Raw genomic sequence first — 18882 nt, 5'->3', positions numbered from 1 at the left:
TCCCCAACTGAACCTCATAGATTTAGGTTTTATCTAGATAGATAGAGATGCCCATTAGTACAGTCTGATTTAGATGAAAAAGCACTTAGAAGAGTTTTTATGTTTATGTTATGTTAAGTTGTGTGAACCTGAAGTAGAAGAAGAAAACAGAGAAAAAGGAACCATTTCAGAGCTCTAAGCGCCGATAAACAGTTCAGAACACTTTTATTGTGCCTGAAAGTGCACCGTTGAGGTATTCAAGCATAGTGCAGTGTTGTTGCTGGCACAGGCAGTTTGGGGTCCACTGGGGACAGTTCATAAAAATGAAACGCCAACAGCAGTGGTTAAATTTAAAATTAAATATGGATACACGAAGGTAAGATGTTCTTGAAGGATCATTAAAAAAGGGGGTATAGTAGGCATGTATTTTGACTGACACTGTCCCTAAATATATGTAGACCCCCCCTCCCCCAGCTCCTCAAACCGAAGTTACGCCCTTGCAGGCAGTAATCACAAAACAGTGTAGCTGTTGGTTTCCCCATATCCTGCTTCCTGCAGGTACCGCTCGATGTTAATGGTCCCAGGCCCTTTGAGGACTTTTTCTGAAGCACTCTTCTCTCCTGAGACCAGCTTGCGCTTCACCTCGGCCAGGGAGGGTCGATCTTGATCCTTCCACTGGCAGCAACCCTTAATGACGGTGTACCTGTGTGACAACGAGTTTTAAAGGAAGTTTTTGTAAACTCTTTAATGGATGAATTGCTTCAGACTTGAATGTGAGCATGCAGTAGATACTTACAGGGTGTTGGAGCAGTTGGAGGGTTTTTTCAGACTTTTGCCTCGTTGATGAAACTGTAGCAGCTCATTGACTGAGACTTCTGCAAATGGAGCTTCACCTGGAAAGAAAATAGTATATGTAGTATGTAGCCCTAGTTATCTAGTCAATGCAGCTCTATTTCTATTATGACCTATACTCTGAATTGCTAAAATACAACTTACCCAGTGTTGCCATTTCATACAATAAGATGCCAAATGACCAGCTAGAGAAGGACACACATACAAATAGTAGTTAAACCTTCCATTCAGTAATTGCTCTTAATAATAATAATACATGCATTTAATGTCACTTTTGTTTTAATTATTAAGCATTTTATGAATCAGCACCATCTGTACTGAAGGACGTAAATCTTCAATGGAGATGGGAATGGATAAACTCACATATCGCTGCTCTGACTGGCAGGTCTCTTGGCCAGTAGCTCTGGCGCCTGCCATTTCTTTATGCTGGGATCGTCTCTCTGAGTGACTCCCTCGTTTTTCCTTGTGTAGGCTCCATGCAGGCCCCAAAGCTTTGCTGTGAATGCCCTGCTGACCAGTACGCTGCGCGCTCGGATGTTTCCATGGAGAAGATCTTTGCTGTGAAGGAACTCCTGATTGGGCAACAAGACAAATAAATGTGAGAATCAAATATTTCAGGTAATTGTAACTGATTTGATAGTCAAAAAACATGTGATCTAACAAAGGTCAGGTTTATCCTATATTAGCATATTTATCCTGTATTAGCATACTGACCAGCGCTGAGGCCACCTGTGTGGCCATGGTAAATATTCGTCTCTCAGTCATCTCACATGGAGGATCCATACGTTCCTGAAAACACATAAATAGGTTATACTGTACTTTGTCATTTGGATGAAACAATTATTCTATTCTTTGTTTGAATGCTCTTCTACGTTTACGTTATGGTTATATACTGTAGAAACAATATACTAACACTCTTTTAAAATAAATCTCAGGCCTACCTGTCTGCATTGCCACAGGAAGTTGAGCAGGTCTCTGTTCTCCAGCTCCTCCACAACCGTAACCAGAGGAGCTCGCAAGGAGACCACACCAAGGAGCTCTGGCAAGAATGGGTGGGGTCCAAGCTGGGACAGGAAGGATGCAAAACCCAGGAAGCTGTGTCTTTCTGTGGCGTCAGCAGAGTCTATAAAGGGTAAGAATGACAATGAGATGAAAATGAAAAAGCAAAGTCCTGAAAACCAGATGAGACTTTATCAACAATCTTGAGGTGCTTTTCACAAACACACATCCATTAAGTTAAGTGCAGGTTTAAGCTTTTCTCACCTTTTAGCACACGCAGTACCACGTTCCTGTTTTCCATGCGGGCTCTATAGAGGGACACAGTGGAGTCGGAGCGCAGTGAGAAGGCAGCAGACAGAGGGGTGACCATTTTGAAGGACTCAGGCAGCCTCTGGCGGGGCAACTCTCTGGGCTGGTCAATTGGTGTGAAACTGGGTTTGAAGACCTGCGGTGGGGGGCTGGACGGGAAGGAGAGTGTGTCCACAGCCATGGGGAGCTTTTTGGAGGGGTAAGTGTTTGGGGGTTGGAAGGTGGAGTAGGAACTGGGCACATCCAGGGCAATGCTTTCATGTTCCAGGACATTGATACCTGGTGGAGCTATGAACAGAGAGTGAAAGGGGTGGAGGGGGGTGAGAATAGTTATCATTAGTGTAGTGCTTCACTGAAACCAAGACAGATAGAGTACTGATCACAGGGGGGCATTTATGTTACAGTGATTATTACGGCTCTACAACTTCTGCCCTGCAGTTATATTGATATAATAGAAGGCAAAATCCATAATCTTTATAAACACTAAATAAAACCCGGATTCTAAGAATATGGATATGATTGATTGATATGGTGGTTAAAAAAAAGAAAAAAAGAAAAGAAAATACTGTAAAACATTTTGGGGGATAGTTTCTTAACAAATGTACATACACAACTACACCTCACGCAAACAACAAAACACAGAAAACTGTTCATTACAAGAAATTATATGATTTCATTTATTTAAATCTAGACCATCAACCTAATTATTTCTCTGTTCTCTTACCATCAATGCCATGCAGCACTCTCCTGGAGGCCACCTTAGAGGCCTGTGGACGGACTCGATCAACTTTCTCTGGACAAAAGCGCAGGAGGAATATGAAGACCAGAGTGACCAAGAAGCTGGCCAGTAACAAAATGGGCACAACAATCACCTCCTGCTCATACACACGGATCTCTGTGGGATAAGCACAAGCACGAGGAAATGATCATCTTCATACTCACTCAGCGAGTCTACGGTTGATTGAAAAGAGCAGACATGTTTGTTTGTACAGCTAGGTTTATCTGTCAATACTTCTGGACTGTAGCTTGTATATTCAGACAATGACAAAATTATTCTTACTAACTGAATATACTTAGGGGACATAATGATTATTTAACCCAGAGCAGAGGCAAAAATCTTGACATGACGACTAGTCACTCACCACAGATAGTATCTCCATGCTTGCAGCGGTAGTCAGCTTCTGATAATGAAGACATCCTGTCAAAAGTAAAGGAATTATAATAAATCATTTGGCGTTATTCGTAGCTAAGAATATTTTATGCACTTTTGTCCATTCCTCACACTTATGAGTTCATCTGATTCAATCCATTTCTTGTATTTTGATGTACTTCAAAGTTATGTGACAGCTTCAGGATTTCACCATTTACAAAAGACATTTAAGTCTTTCTTGCTGCCAGTGATTGATTAAAATTATGAAGTGTCAGCCCTGAAAACTGTAGTGTGAAGCAGACTCTGTGAACAGTAACATGACTCTTACAGGTAACCAGTCTGAGCAGACGTGTAACTGAGACCAGGAACTTCAGGTGTTGTATCGCTGTCTCTGAGGAATGCCAAACCTTTTCTTCCTGCCAACCTGGGCACTTCCACCCACTGCTTTTATCAATTTCATCTTCTCTTCTGACACAAAACTCTGATACTTTTGGACTTTCAAGCCTCTAACACTGGTCAATATTTAGATGGAGTAATCATACAGGAGCTACTTTAACCACAAGACACTCCCTTTGTCAAAGCTGTGCACTGAACAAACAAATCATCTCCTACTGAGACATCTTCTGCTATCTTATACATCTGAACTTATAACTGCTTTAAATGTCATACACAGGAACAGATATGACACTGCAGATATACAAGGACATTCTTTAGTCACATGATTATACTTTTACACTAGATCCAAGATCTCTAAACCTGTCCATCTGCATTTTTTGATACATTAATGACGTAGTGTTGTGCTACGTACCCAAAAGTGCAAACAATAAATGGCAAAGCAGCACCTGCTCACACTCCAACTGATAGTAAGAAATAGCATTGTGAACATCAGTTAACGACCATCCTGAGCTCATTTTACCTCATAGCTGCCACAACAATATATTACATGACTTAAAAGCAGAGACAGTGAGAGTATGATAGTTACTGTTCAACATCCTTATCTTACCTCCTTCAGCTGTGTCTTAAATCCCTCCAAAAAAAAAAAATCTTTGAGAAAGAAAAAAATGTCTTGTTACTGCAGATTCATGTCTCTGTCCTTCGCACAATCACTTTTCATACATCTTCCCTGCTGAATATGGGGTCCAATCTTCAGATTTTCATTGTCTTGTTATTCTCAGGTGGTTTGTCAGGCTCAGGGGATCATTGCGTGGCTCTGTGTTTGTCTACCTTCAGTGTTTTCTTAACTCCACCCTCTTTACCAGCAACTCTTCCCCTCCTCTCCTATTTACACCTTCCTTCTTCCTCCTTTCGGTCTTTCACAGTTGAGAGATGATCACAGTCATTATCAGGATTATGGTAATCAACAGTCTTGCCCTGCCTTTCTTGGGTTTTTGCTCTGCCATATTCTGTAATTTCCTATTCTTCTGAAGCAAGCAAATGTCATCTACTTCAGGCCCAACCTTCCTCTTCTTTGTCTGGGGAAAACTGGTCCTGCTGCTCCTTGTCATTTTTAGTCCCCAGCCTTTTGTTAAGCATGTTTGGCTTGCTTTGTCTTTGAAACTCGTATGACAAGCTGTACCGTCTCTGGTGTATTCAGTCAGCAATAAACTGCACTTCTTTAGCATACCGTCAAATTTAACAATGCATAATCATGACATATCACACACTTTTCCCTCACAGAAATAAATTAAATAGATAAAGATAATGACTAAAGATGGAAGTAACTCCTCACCTGTGAATATGTAGATACTGGTTTATTAGTTAAAGGCATGTTTTTTAGTGCACGTGTAGCACTTAAGATAGTTTAAAACATATTTTTGATCATTGAAATTAATATCATGGTATGAAAAAGAAACATCACTTTCTCTAAGCTGTTCCAATATTCAATGCCAATTAATACCGCTGCGCATTAATTGTATATTCACATTTTACTATATATATAAAATGATGCCAGGATGTTTTCATTTTAACTTCATTTAAACCAATTCACTCATGTTTACAACAATAGAAAGATGTAAAGCAATAATAAAGAAAGATGAAGAGAGAATGATGCAACATTAAAGCATCAAGGAGGGATGAGGTCACTAATAAAAGGATGGAAGAAATGAACAAATTGATCAAATCAAGAGTGGACTGAAAATGATTGATTATAAAGTTTGTATTGATGTGCAATATTTATAAATGTTAAATGTTTTACATATAAAACATATACAATTAACTCAGGGTGCAAACATTTTTCTTGTATTGCTCCCTTTCAGCTGAATAACGCAATTCTAAAAATGTGAAAATTCAACAAATAGCGAGACTTTGCACACCTAGCCACCCCTTTTATTTATTTATTTATTTATTTTACCAGTATGGCCCTCTCATATACATAACTCATCTGACTTTTGTCAAATCTGATCATTGGTAGTTGAGCTAAATACCTGACTATTAAATAAATACAGCATTTCAGTCCTTTGGATCAATTTTAAGTGAGAATGGAGCACTAACATTGAATATGTCTGAAAACTGTTTTGTCAAAAAGTGAAGATTAAGACTCACTCCAGATTTTAGTGACTAAAAAGAAAAACTAAGTCAATTTCCAACTGAAATGAACATTTGATTTGACATTTGAAATGTATTTTACAACTAAGGCTTAATCCAAAATGATATACCCCCTCTGATCCTTTTCAAAGTCTATGTTCCCGGTCAGTTACACCCTGGGCAGGTTGTCAATCATCCGCAAGGCAAATACAAACAGAAAACAATACAGTCAAGTCCATCTAACTTTAATGTATTTGTAATGTGGGAAGAAACTCACTCAGAGTGTCTCCTACCTGTCAAGTCAACAGGTTTAAACTCAGGACTTTCTTGATGTGAAATAACTCATTAACAACGTATTACAGTGTATTAAAACTACGGTGAGATAGACAAACAACAACGATATGCTTGATCGAGATACAATGCCTGTTCACTTCTTGATTAGGCATGTTTCCAAATGAGCACTCAACAACACTGCATAGTTTGAGACTAATGGGAAGGTCAATAATTTACCAGATAAAACCTCCAAAACTGTTTTGGAAAAATTTAACTTTTAACCAGATGGTGGTGCTGTAGGTAAGGACAAGGAATCGCCTAAGTGCAGTCCATCCTGTATGTCTGAACCACATTTATGACAATCCATACAATATTTGACACATTTCACTTAGAACCATACACAACCCCCGAGCCACACCACTAGCATTTCTAAAATATAACATTCATTGCTTGTGTAGTTTAAAGCCTAAGCTACACAAACACATAATGTTACATGATCCACACAATACATCATTTACACCTTTATATCCCTTTTATACCACTGTATGTCGACAACAGCACCAATTAAATCATCCTTGAATTGTCAATGTTCCTTTTAATTGGCACATAATTACACAGTATACTTGTATGTCACATTATTTACACTATTATTTGTTACTGAAAATTTTGAAATATAATATTTGGATTTATTTAACAGGCACAGCACAGAAAAATCAAAGACATAATGAAAATTAGTCATAGATTCAGGAATTAGTCAGTACCCCAACAGAGTTTGAAGGCAGCTTTCATCTCACAGTTTGGCAGCTGATTTTCCAGGCTGAGGTCCCAACCACTTCTCCCCTGAAACAGAGAGCAAAGTTAGATTTGGGCAAGAACCTCAGAGAACTTCAGCTTGAATGATCCAGTCATTGAACCGCTAACAGAAACAAAAGAGGAAAGCTGCAAGAGCCTTTTGTTATGTTGTCAAATGTGTCTGAATAAAAACTTGATCATCAACTTGAAACATGATCACAGAGTAATTTCTCATAAGCATCAAAGTTAAGACTAAAAGAGAGAGAAGTACATCATGTTAACAGAGCAAACAGACATTGGCTGGTTATGTCAAGCTACAATTTAATCTTCAATTAATTAGTGTTTGTTTCAATTATGTATATTGCAATAGTTTTTTCTCACCGATGCAGTGGGCCATAAGCTCAAATCTGTCAGATCCAAAAAACATCTCAGCCTTCCCATCTACGTGACACACCATCATTGGGAAGCCAAACGACTGGAAAGAGATAAAAGGAGCGATATTGTTCATGACGTTCATTACATTGTCCCCGTGCCTGAATCTGCAAGGAGGGCTGAAGGACAACTGACCCCGTGATCAATTGCCTCCTGCGTTGAGCTTTTCAGCTTGTCTTTGATCTCCTTTGAGGTGGATAACTGCAGCAATTCTTTAATCTCACTGTCAGGCAATCCTGCTTTCTTCGCTGCCTGCAAAAAAAAAAAAAAAAAAAGCAACAGTGTGACAAAACTCCTTTATCTTTATCAATAAATGAACCTTAAATGCAACCAGGCTGGATAAGTCCTTACCTCAGACAGTGATGCAGGTTCCGTGATGTCTTTGTCCTCATTCCAGATCCTCCTCCACAACTCCCGAGACACCTGCTCCACCAGCTTGTCTCCACCCGTCTCCCTCTCTTGCACTGCTGCCACAAATCGCATCGCAGACAAGGAGCCTATACGTGGAGGAAACAGAAGAAAAACCACAAACTGACTGAGTTATTAGCTTTTCTCAGTAAACCAACAGTAACAGTATTGTCTAATTGAAAACTGGATTATACGCTTTGGTGGCTCCAGAAGCCCCAGGGTCACTGTGTGTCACTGTACACCACTAAAGCACAATGTCAACTGGTATTGAGACCCTGCCTTGTCTGGAGTAGCCTTGAGTTAAAATCTAGTTGTAAGACTTTAATTTAGTGATATGTCTTCTGACACCAGAGCTTGAGGCTTGATTGAATACTCTGCACCAGCGACATTCAATCCAAAGAGTTTGCTTCTAAATTGCAAAAACAGTAACTTATGATGTTCAAAGCAGTTTATTCTTTGTTTCGTAAGTGAAACCCCACTTGGCTAGAAACTGGTCTTGACTACTGTGGGACGCTTTTGTTTTATAAGGTTCACTGAGTCATAGGAACACTTTGTGAACTATACTAATTGTGGAGTTAAAGAAAACTCCATTTGTGAATTCAGAAACACAGTAGCTTAATAAACTTAGATTTTGTAGCCAACACACAGACAAATGATATCTGTCTAATAACACAATGTGTTCATAAGCACCTTCACTGTCTCACAAATTGTATGAACTTATTTCTACTAGATGTGTGAATCCTTTATTCTTCAGAAAGCTACATTTCAGCTTATTTCAGCTGATATGCTTATATGGTGCATATACTCAAATTTATTTGAGCTTAAAGGATAGGTTCACCATTTTTGAAGTCTGTAGTAATTCCCGCTATTCGTATTGGATATTAAAAGATTATCTTCAAATGTGCTTTCAATGGAAAATTCACAGTGTGGCCACACAGTCATTTTGGGCAAAAATGCATTTAAATGTTTATTTGAAGCTCAAATTCACTCATTGTGTTTCCCTCTTCAGCTGCAGTGGTAATATAGTATCAAAAAGAAAGACTCTGGCACTAAAAACACTGTAACAATGTTTCAATGTTCATGTTGGGTGTGAAAACCAGATTTCAATCATATAATGACATAGCAAACCTGGGACCGGGACTAATGTAAATAATGCACAGAGTCAAGGGAGAACAGGGGTTATTGGGGGCCCAGAAGCAGGTTAATAGGGCTATAGTCACTAGTTTATAGTCCCATGTACCTTTTTTGAACATGACCTCAAAGGGGTCAGATGGAGTCTGCAAGGGGACATCAAAGTACTCTCTCAAACGGTGCAGGTCATTCATCATATACATGAATTTGTTTGGAATCACACCCGGGGGCTTGTTGCCTGTCATGAAAGATAAATTATGAAATATGTCAGTAGTAACATCTTCCACAGGAATATTTACATGCAACAGGCTGTTTCAGTTATTAATGGTTCCTACCCGAGCCTTGCATGACACCACCCAGAAATGCAGGGCGCAGTTTGAGCTCTATGTTCCACACGTTTCTGTAGCGGCACATGACCTGTAAGCACACAATATGTGTATATCTTCACTTTGTACATGAAGTAGTGGCTAAAGCTGTCAACACTAAAAAGCATTGGTGGAGAGGAAGTAAGTATATTTACTCAAGTACTGTACTTAAGCACAATTTTGAGGTACTTTTACTTACTTTGATGGTACTTTATACTTTCACTTCACCACATTTCAGAGGGAAATATTGTACTTTCTACTCCACTACATGTATTTGACAGCTTTAGTTGCTTTTCAGTGAATTGACACAGTGGATAATATAGCAAGTGTAGTTGAAAATGTACATTCTGAATAACCTAAATGTATGAGCCTGAAAGGAAATATCTATCCTCATGTTTCTGCTTCACCTTTGATGTTTAACTGGTAACCTGTCCTTGAATACATAGAGCGGTTCCTCCTTAGCAAACTAATCAATGTCATGCAACTGGTGAATAGTTCCTGATGATACCCAGTACAGTACAACTAGCACGACTCCTTTGTTTCCTTGTTGTATAAAATGTATGTTCATTCCTAAATCAACTATCAGTCTACACTTACACTCTGTCATGACTGTACACTGATCCTTTCCACTTGGTCATTGTGTGAACTCATTATTTTTCAGATTGCAGCAAAAATGTAAGTTTAAAAAAGTCCAAAAAGTGAAAATAGATTTGTGTATCAGAACTTTGTTTTTTCTTCTTTCCTCTCTTCTTCTCTTTCCCCTCTGATTTACCTGGTGACCCTTTAGGAGGGGTGCAACCCCTAGGCTGGGAACCACTGGACTAAACTAGCTAACTGTATATAAAGCGATATAAAGTAGTGGTCAGAGGGAAACTAGTTTTATACTTTAATTGCATTTTTCTGATAATACTTATGCAGCTTTACTTGATTTTCTTAATGCATGGCTATAACTTGTAATGGAGCATGTTTCTATTGATTGCTGTATTGGTACTTTTACTGCAGTAAAATAACTGAATACTTCTTCCACCGCTTCTGGAAAGGCACAAACCTCAAAGCCAAGCCAGGAGTAGGGAGAAACCACATCGTAGAACAGCTCGATGACTTTCTTGGATGTCATTTTCAGGCTCTTTGTGTCGGTGTCAGTAACTCCAAGTGTCTCTTTCAATGTTATTTGCAGGTGATCTCAGTTCAGTGTGCCAAAGTTCAACTATGATCGTAACGCAGGAGTCATTAATGTCATGTTTCCAGAGTCAAGACTTTATGAAACAGCACTTTGCAAATATAAATCACTTTAGTTGGTTTTAACAGACGTATCGGTGCATAGTGAGATAAAACCGTCTTTACAGTTTTATAATTATGCACAATTTAGTAGTTAGCTTTAGAGCTAGCTTCTTCTTCTCTTGTCTTATTGGCTGTAGCAGGACAGTTTACACACGCGCACTAGCGCCACCTACTGGACATGAGCAGCTCATCAGCGGTCATAATATCTTCAGTACCTTATTACATAGTCATAGGTTTTTTTTAGTTCTCTCATATGCTTTTACTTTTAATACTTAAGTCAATGTGTGTGTTGTTTAACTTAAGATCTTATATGCTGGGATGTTACAACATGGTAGAGCTACTCTTATTTAAGTAAAGTGTTTGTTCTTCCACCACTGATTAGGCTATAGTAGATAGTATTATTTCCCGTCATGGATACTGCATCCATTACATGTTCAACAATGGAGTGTTTAACTATTTTGAGTGTTTAATTGAGCCAACAGTGCCAACATGCTTTGGTATTAGGTATCCTTCACAAATGTTATTTTCTGTGAATATACAGTCAATATAATTTACCATAACCATACGTACTAATTGTTCTTGCGAATAGTACTAGCTGCATGCATTCTAGCCATATTCTGTATATTCTGTATATTCTGTATTGCTTTATTGTTGTATATTAACTATATTAGGATGCATCCTGTTAATCATATTATCCTGTATGTGCACTACTGCAAATCTTGTGCACAGTCCATATTCATTAACACTGCTACAGTTGCAGCTGTCTTAACCAACTTGACCTTGCCAATGTGTTCTATTTATGTTTTAAACCTTAAAGTCAGCCTCCACTCAAAAATGTGTTTTTCTTTTTCACTTAGCCTAGATGCTTTAGAGCTTCACTCTGCAGAATGATGTATGTGCAGAATTTGAGTTTTCATATTTATCTCTTAGAGATGGAAAGTTTCTTTCTGCTCACCGAAAATCAGTTTGCATACAAACATGACTTGTAACATCACAACTAATTTGGAGCCAGTCGTATTTCAATTACCTACACAAGTGTGATGTAGAAACTTGAAGCTTCCAGTGCACAAACACTGAGAATTAACTTTACAGTGAAGTAGGGGTCATCGTGTGTCCAGCAGTTCAATTCTTGAAATGAAAAATATTTACTTATTCAAGGATTCTGAATTTAAGGGAGACTGATGATTGAACTTTTAAGGTAAAACAACACATCAGACACAATTTATTAATCAAAGAATGTTTTAGGGGATCTTTAAACTTTAAATTCCTCTTAAATTTTTAATTTTTAATACTTTTTTGTATTATGGTACTGCTGTGTCATTGTATGTCGCACTAAACTGAAAAGTAAAAATGATAATACATAACCATAAAGGTTCTTTGTATCCCTGTAGGTATCAGCTCAGATTTGTCCTTCAGAGCAGCAGATGTGGATCATCACACACATCCAGAAAGGTTTTTGCTGATAATGGAGATGAGAAGATGGGGTGATTGTGGAGTTCTATGCAGGCCTATACTTTCTGCTTTTTGTTAACCCATGACCATCATCATCTTCCTTTACTCCTTGCCTTCTTTTCGACATGTGATATACCATGTATATGTTTCCATCTTCCTTAAACTATGTGCTTCATTTTCTGCTTACTGTGGTGATTTCAGCTGCTGTTCCACACATGATGTTCCTTCTCATTGCCTTCCCCTGCATCCATCATTAAAAGTAAAACTGTTTTCAGAACAACACACACACACAAGAGTAAACCTTGTCATTTTTAATGACAGAACACTTAACTCATTGTTTCCTTTCAACCTTTCTTGGCAGTTTTATATGTTGTACATTTCACTAAAATACAATTCAAAAGATTGTAATTAATCTAAAATATCCCTGCTATGACAGTAAAATAATTATATTTGCAGAAATACTATTTACTTTTACTCTCTATTTACATATATAAGTCATCCACCATGATAATAAGGTAGTAAACATATAGGCTAGTGATGTCTATATGTATATTAACATCTAAAATCTACAAATTAACATTTGCCTTTTATGTGTCTTCTTGAAGACTCAATTTATCCTTGAGTTCAGCTGCTCCCAGACTGTCAGTGGGCAGAGGTCCTGGAGGTTTGTCACTGAAAACCAGGTCCAACAGTCAGCTGTATTTTTATTTCAACGCATATCAAATACAAATCTTACTTGTTTTAAGTCTTACCTCTCTCCATCTTTCTCTGTCTGTAAAGGAAGTTTAAAAATAATATTAGCTCAAACCATTTTATTAAGCAGTTTTTTAGTCATCCTCCATCTCATTGAGTTTTTACCTTTGGTTTCTGTGATGAGATGCCCCCAATCTTCCTTGGTACTCCAAGAGTGTCAAAAGAATGGCTACGCACCCTGATGGCTCTCTAGACGTTCAGATGATAAAATAGTTCAGTGAAGTCAAGAATGGGAACGTTTTCAACATTTGAAAGGTGAGAGATAACAACATTCACCTTAAAGTTTTCAATAAAACCTCCGCTCCCTTCAGTCGCTCCACGCACACCCTCAGAAATTGGGAGGGCAGACACTGATGGATCTCCAATCATGCACTGCGAACGGGTGGAGAGTTCAGCCTGCAAGCTCTCCAGGAGTGATGAACGAGTGCGGAGCTTTAAGAGAGAGGAGAGACAGGAGATAACACATGGCAGAGGGCAAAATTAGAGAGCAAAGCTTGTCACTAGTGAGCATAATAAAATAGAGTCATAATCCAGATGACGTGCTGTTTCCATCTACCTCCAGTCTGCTGAATCGCTCAGCCTTATAGCAGGAAATCTCTGCGTTGATGAGCTTGGTCAGGAGGAATTCTCTCAGCAGGGAGCGCTAAAGACAAAACAGAGGAGACTAAAACCTTTGAAGCATCTCAATAATGGATTTATCCTGTGCATAAACAAGGTGTAGACTCAAATAAATGGCTCACAGACTGAATAGTTGGAAGAAAAACAAGGTTTACTGATAATCAAAGCAAGATTTGTTCTTAGGCAGGCTGTCAGAGCAGGAAAATAAATAGAATAGGTGTATCAGCAGCTAAGCAAAAGTCTAAAAAGGCAACCAAGTGTTACAAACTAAAGCAGGGAGGTTGATGAGGCAAAGGTTGGACCACTACAGCAGGAATGCACATTAGACAATAAACCCTTTCAACAGGAACTCACAGACATGTTGACTTGTTGTAGGGAAAGCACAGGTGTTACTAAATGAAGGCTCCATTCTGTGTAATACTGTGTGCAGTGCAACCAGGATTGTTATTGCCACAACATACCAACTGGATTAAAATTGTTACTACAGGCCATTTTCAGAGCAGAGCAGACATTGTGACTTGTTATAATAAATAAAAACAATGGCTCTGGGCTGAGACATGACAGTGTGACATTATGCACAATAACAGGACCCTGAAACTGAAGCAGCTAAATGAAATTCAGCCATCATTAAGATTATCATTTGCACCTGTGCTCTTCCCACTATGACATGAAAAAAATGCCTATTTGACAGTACTGAGGTTAAAAAACAGGTACATGTGGTCAGAGACACAAGTAAACAAGGAAATGAGGAACTGGTGTGTTGGTGCAACTGGGGAGAACCTCTGGACAAGAAGGGGGTGGCGGGGGCTGAATGACAGACTGGAAATGATACAGAATTGGCTGTTTCTATGACATTACGACACTTTCTTGAAGTTTTGAGGCAAACAAAAGCAGCTGACTCAGTTCAGTATCATTTCTTACGTCTGTGAAGATGGGAGGATCTGGGAAGACTGGACCAAAGGGAGGAACATCCTCTCTGGCAGTGACAGACACCTGTGAAGAGGAGGAACCACTGTAATTCTCGAAGTATCAGTGGTGGAAGAAATACTGAGACTTTTTACTTGAGTAAAAGTTGCAATACCACAATGAAAAATACTCCATTATAAGTATTAGTCTTATTATAGTACTTATAATGCAAACTGCCTCCATTTAGACTGTTATATTCATTAAATATTTTATACATATAGTTGGAATAGTAATACTGATTCATTGATTTGTTAAGCAGCATTTTAATGTTGTGAAAGGTGGAACCATTTATAACAACTTATAATGTTGGCAAGTCTAATTTATTACAATGCCATTTTATAGTTATTTCATAAAGTAATCATATGTTTTATGTTTGAAAGATTAATCTGAATCAGAATGATCTGTTTCTAGATTAAAAAGTACCACATTTGGCTCTCAAATGTAGTGGAGTAGAAGTACAAAATAGCATTAAATGAAAATCAGGTACCTCAAAATTATGCTTAGCACTTGGGTAAATGTACTTCATTACTTTGCATCACTATCCACAGTAACCATTGAGCTCCCAGAGCACTCAGGCCAGGACTGTTTTCACCCACCTGGTACGCAGCTTCACCTGTTCCCTCCTCCCTCTGAACCCTGCGGACCACCAGGAAACAATGCAGGAAGTGGGACTTGATAATATCAGATATAAAAGGTGTTTGACCCTCCTGGTAGACCAAAGCTACAATGTCATTGCCAATATGTCTTTTTCTTTGTAACTGTGTAGGATGAAGAGGAGAAGGACAAAAAAAACAGTATTTATTTGTGAACCTTCCAAAGAAACCAACACATCCCAAAAATGTGGTCATAACTTGTCTTGTGAATCATCAGCGAAGGACAGATTTAGAGTTGGAGAGTGACTGACCTGCTGTGGGTCGCCCTCTGTGAAGGGCAGTTTAGTTGCGACATGGAACATGATTTCTCTTCTGTGAAAGGAAGTGAAGACTGCTTCATTTCCTGTTTGGCCATGACACACATCTAGACCGCCTCTGAACCTGATGAAAAGAGGAGCGAGGATAAGAAATCATGTGATTTTACACATTGTATGTGTAACGACGTCAGCAGAGTGTACTTTACCCATTAAAGCCTTGCAGCTGAATAGTCTCTCCCAAAATAGACAGGAACTCCTTAAACTCATCACTTTCCTCATTGTTACCGAGTATGTCCTGCTCGGTGAACTAGAGAAAGATGGATGGTGTCTGAGAGGGAGTGGTTATGATATGAAGCCATATCTCATTTTTATAAATACAAGATGTTGTGAAATGAAGCTCCAAATCTTACCTGCCCGTCAGTTTGGTACAATACGCCAAACTTGAAATTAGGAGACACTCTGTGCTCATCAAATGCAGTTATTAGCTCTGGAGCCTGAGGCATGAGTGAGAGTGAGGGAGAGGCTTAAAGAGGATTTGTATAAAGTAGATGTCTCGTTGTTCAGTTATAATTTGAGCATTACCTTGAGGTAGCTGACCACTTCAAACTTTGAGACAGTCACTCTGTCACAGAGCATCTGTAAAGAATATGATGGTGAATTTGTAAACATTTTTATTTATTAGTTCATTGATTAAAGTTAGGTGACAAAATGAACATTAGGAGGGGATCCTTCATTAGCCAGTATCAACAGGAGGACTGATTACAGCAAGCAAAACCTGTTTCAGTGTTCATATGGGCACATGAAAGAAACAGTGTACATATCCTTTAAAATACTGCTCATATGTCAATTCATGAATAAATGTAATAATATCATATAACACTCTTAAAGGGGAAATTCTACGTAAGCACTTTTACTTTTGATACTTAATGCTCATCTGAACTTCTGACAATATTTACAGTGTGTTATTTCTACTTTTACTTTTGGATTGGAGCACTTCTTCCACCACCATTATGCAATATTTAGAGAATAAACTGTTCAATACCTTTGCTAATTCAACCGCAGATGGGATGCTGGGGAAAAGTGACACAGAGAAAACTCCATGCAGAGAGCACTCCTTCATTCTGTGAGACAAGAAACACGTTTTCTGTGTTATGTGCAAAAATGTTTAAAGTTTAAATACAAGATGCTATTGTTGAATGAATTTTGATGTATAGTAGCTTGGGACACACAAAAAGCGTTCATAGTTGACTAATACTGACTAAAGATCTCAACCTTAGTATCACCCGTAGTTTATTCTCCTCTTCCTCCAAACACACAGAGAGAACCAGTGGCCCCAAAGATTGATCCACTGCTGTGAAAGAGTGGTGGTACTAGGAGGAGAAAAAGAGGGTAAAACACACAAAAACACAGCACAGGTAATATAATATGTTCCTTTATACTTCACAATAATTATTTCTACTCTGGATATTATAAGCTTACTGACTCGTGAGCGGAAAAACTCGTGGTAGATTTTGGCCTCGCCGTCTCTCTCCATGATGTCGTAGCTCTCTGGATGGAGTCCATAATAGGAAGAGGTGGGACTTGCATCTACAAGCCTCTCCAGTGGGGGGTCTACCCAGTAGCCCCCTGACTTCGAAAGAAGGATAAGCGGCAGTTCTCCACCTATCGTTAAAAGTTGAGTCTAAAATACACACAAAGGAGCGTCTGATGATGGTGATGAGGGTCTGTCTCTATTGAGAATGAGCTTTTATTGTTTGGGGAAACAAATGACATGGTGTTCATAGAAAGGTCAGTGTCAACACACATAGAATCATACGTGTATATAGAGTTGTTTTAATATCAGACTAACCTTCAGAGGTAGAGGGAATTGACACCGCTGCTCATCGATCCTGCTGCCCTGATGGACAATAGGAGCATCAATGATAAATAAACCTCAGCTCACACATCACTGGATACACACACTGCAGATCAATCACGCTGTAACTCACCTGCAGCTTTTCAATGATTTCAAACAGCTCTGTCTCCTGATATGATCAACAGGCCACAGATGTCAGACAGAAGTACAGACAGAAAGAAGGGAAGGAGAAATAAGGGCAAGAAGAGGAACCAGACAAGCGCTTCAGTTGGAAATGGAAACTCAGACACATAGAACAATGGAAAGACATTAGATGTATGTAATTAAAGTGAGCACGGACAGTGAACAGATAATTATATCACCCTCTGTTTGCTGCTGGCAGAGAGGAAAGGCTTGCTTTCAATGGCAGGAGAGTCCAGGATGTTCAGTAGGTTGTCCTCTGGTCTGCAGCAACAGGTTGATTTACACAAGAAGACAGCAACAACAATATCATCACTCCTCATTCAATTCTTACAATATTTAAATATGTAAAGTAATCTCATAACAGCTGCAATAAATTGGAAAAATAAAGCGTCACCTCGTCTCATCCCCACATGTGAATCTGTCCACGCTGTAAACAAGGAAGTGATACTCAGATCAGCGTACACAGACAAGACTACTATCTAAAAGTACTTTAATTCATTGAGTGTATATATATCTCATCAAAATGAATTTTATGAAATAATCATAACCTTTGAGTCTCATTCTGACACAAATGATGTCTGTACTCACCTTCCATATGCCCCAAAAGTGAAACTTCTCTTTCTGGAGAAGGACGTATCATTCCTCTTCTCTCTCTCCATGGCTTTGGTGTCACTGTGAATGTTTGTACATGCCAGTTCTCCACAGAGTCAATCAGGGCTGGGTAAGGTTGAATTAATTCACTCTGTCATTCTGTCACTCCTCCTCCTCTCTGCCCCCTGCCTCTCGCTCATTTAAGCCTCCCTTTCCTCCCTCTGTCCTGCTGACAGACAAACAGGCAGCGTTAACCCGCTCATGGTCACAGGTGCAGCAACTACCACAACCTAGAAAACAGACACGCTCAGGCCATCGATCCTCGTGCTCGGATGAACACTTGGTGGTACTTTCTGAGACTGGCGGAGCTTAAAGAATATGGGTGAGACATTTCCCCCCAGACCAGTTACCCTTTGAGTCAGTGAGGATCATCAATTATTGACAGCACACACAGTGAGGGTGAGGAGATAGACAGCAGGGGAGGAAGGAGTAGGCCAGAGGATATGAGGTGGAGGGGGAGAGAAAGGAAAGAAAGAGAGAAAGAGAGAGAGAGAAATTTAAAGAAAGAGATGAACAGAGAAAGAGAGGAGGTGATAGTGCACATTTAAACAATAATATTAGAATCTGTATCACATGGTACAAATTGTAATATTACTATTTATTGTCTATCTTCATTGTATGCTTGGTGGAAGAAGTATTCAGGACTTGTGTTTATTAGACAACTAAAAGTGAAATTTTGGACTAAAATCCTTCAAATGAAAATTAAGTTTTGGAGAGCACCAGGTGTCTCTCAGCTTGATTAAGAGAAGCTGCAATACAGAGACACAGACGAGCACTTTCCGTGTGACACGCTTTGGAATCACGTTTTTGATTACGATGAATGATAGATCTGAAGCAATAGTTATATTTCAGGATTGAGTCATTTTATAGTTTGCCAGCTATTGCCAAACACATATTTGATCAAATGTTACCACGAATAAAACTGGCATTGATTTTGTTTGCATTCATACTATCCATGGACATTCATACAAAAATCTAAGTTTTAGACTTTTTTAAAAAC

At 38.9% G+C, this 18882-nt stretch overlaps 3 protein-coding genes across 3 annotated transcripts; all 3 read right to left on the bottom strand.

Moving 5' to 3' along the window:
* Window positions 1–464: 464 nt before the first annotated feature.
* On the bottom strand, window positions 465–4402 carry styk1b (serine/threonine/tyrosine kinase 1b). The gene is made up of 10 exons (XM_053326517.1): window positions 4293–4402; window positions 3282–3337; window positions 2864–3034; window positions 2095–2427; window positions 1773–1954; window positions 1546–1620; window positions 1195–1403; window positions 976–1016; window positions 776–872; window positions 465–682 (listed from the first exon to the last, which is right to left on the bottom strand). Exons 2-10 carry the CDS (start codon window positions 3334–3336, stop codon window positions 490–492), a joined length of 1356 nt encoding a protein of 451 aa, XP_053182492.1. The 5' UTR covers window position 3337; window positions 4293–4402; the 3' UTR covers window positions 465–489.
* Window positions 4403–6660: 2258 nt separating this feature from the next.
* LOC128365870 (glutathione S-transferase kappa 1-like) lies at window positions 6661–10603 on the bottom strand. Its single transcript, XM_053326487.1, has 7 exons — window positions 10262–10603; window positions 9184–9265; window positions 8958–9086; window positions 7661–7806; window positions 7445–7561; window positions 7259–7352; window positions 6661–6925 (listed from the first exon to the last, which is right to left on the bottom strand). Exons 1-7 carry the CDS (start codon window positions 10328–10330, stop codon window positions 6876–6878), a joined length of 687 nt encoding a protein of 228 aa, XP_053182462.1. The 5' UTR covers window positions 10331–10603; the 3' UTR covers window positions 6661–6875.
* A 1705-nt stretch (window positions 10604–12308) lies between these two features.
* rap1gapl (RAP1 GTPase activating protein-like) lies at window positions 12309–17890 on the bottom strand. The gene is made up of 19 exons (XM_053326444.1): window positions 17820–17890; window positions 17626–17658; window positions 17411–17492; window positions 17182–17217; window positions 17043–17090; window positions 16677–16874; window positions 16466–16563; window positions 16236–16314; window positions 15776–15829; window positions 15604–15687; window positions 15400–15500; window positions 15188–15317; window positions 14880–15041; window positions 14239–14310; window positions 13256–13342; window positions 12976–13131; window positions 12805–12888; window positions 12699–12718; window positions 12309–12618 (listed from the first exon to the last, which is right to left on the bottom strand). The coding sequence occupies exons 1-19, from the start codon at window positions 17888–17890 to the stop codon at window positions 12534–12536; spliced, it is 1680 nt and encodes a 559-aa protein (XP_053182419.1). The 3' UTR covers window positions 12309–12533.
* Window positions 17891–18882: the final 992 nt, after the last annotated feature.

Source organism: Scomber japonicus, chromosome 10 (assembly GCF_027409825.1).
Source record: "Scomber japonicus isolate fScoJap1 chromosome 10, fScoJap1.pri, whole genome shotgun sequence".
In the NCBI taxonomy this organism is placed as follows: Eukaryota; Metazoa; Chordata; class Actinopteri; order Scombriformes; family Scombridae; genus Scomber; species Scomber japonicus.
The sequence above is the reverse complement of the archived record's forward strand: the minus strand, read 5'-3'. Positions and strand labels throughout refer to the sequence as shown.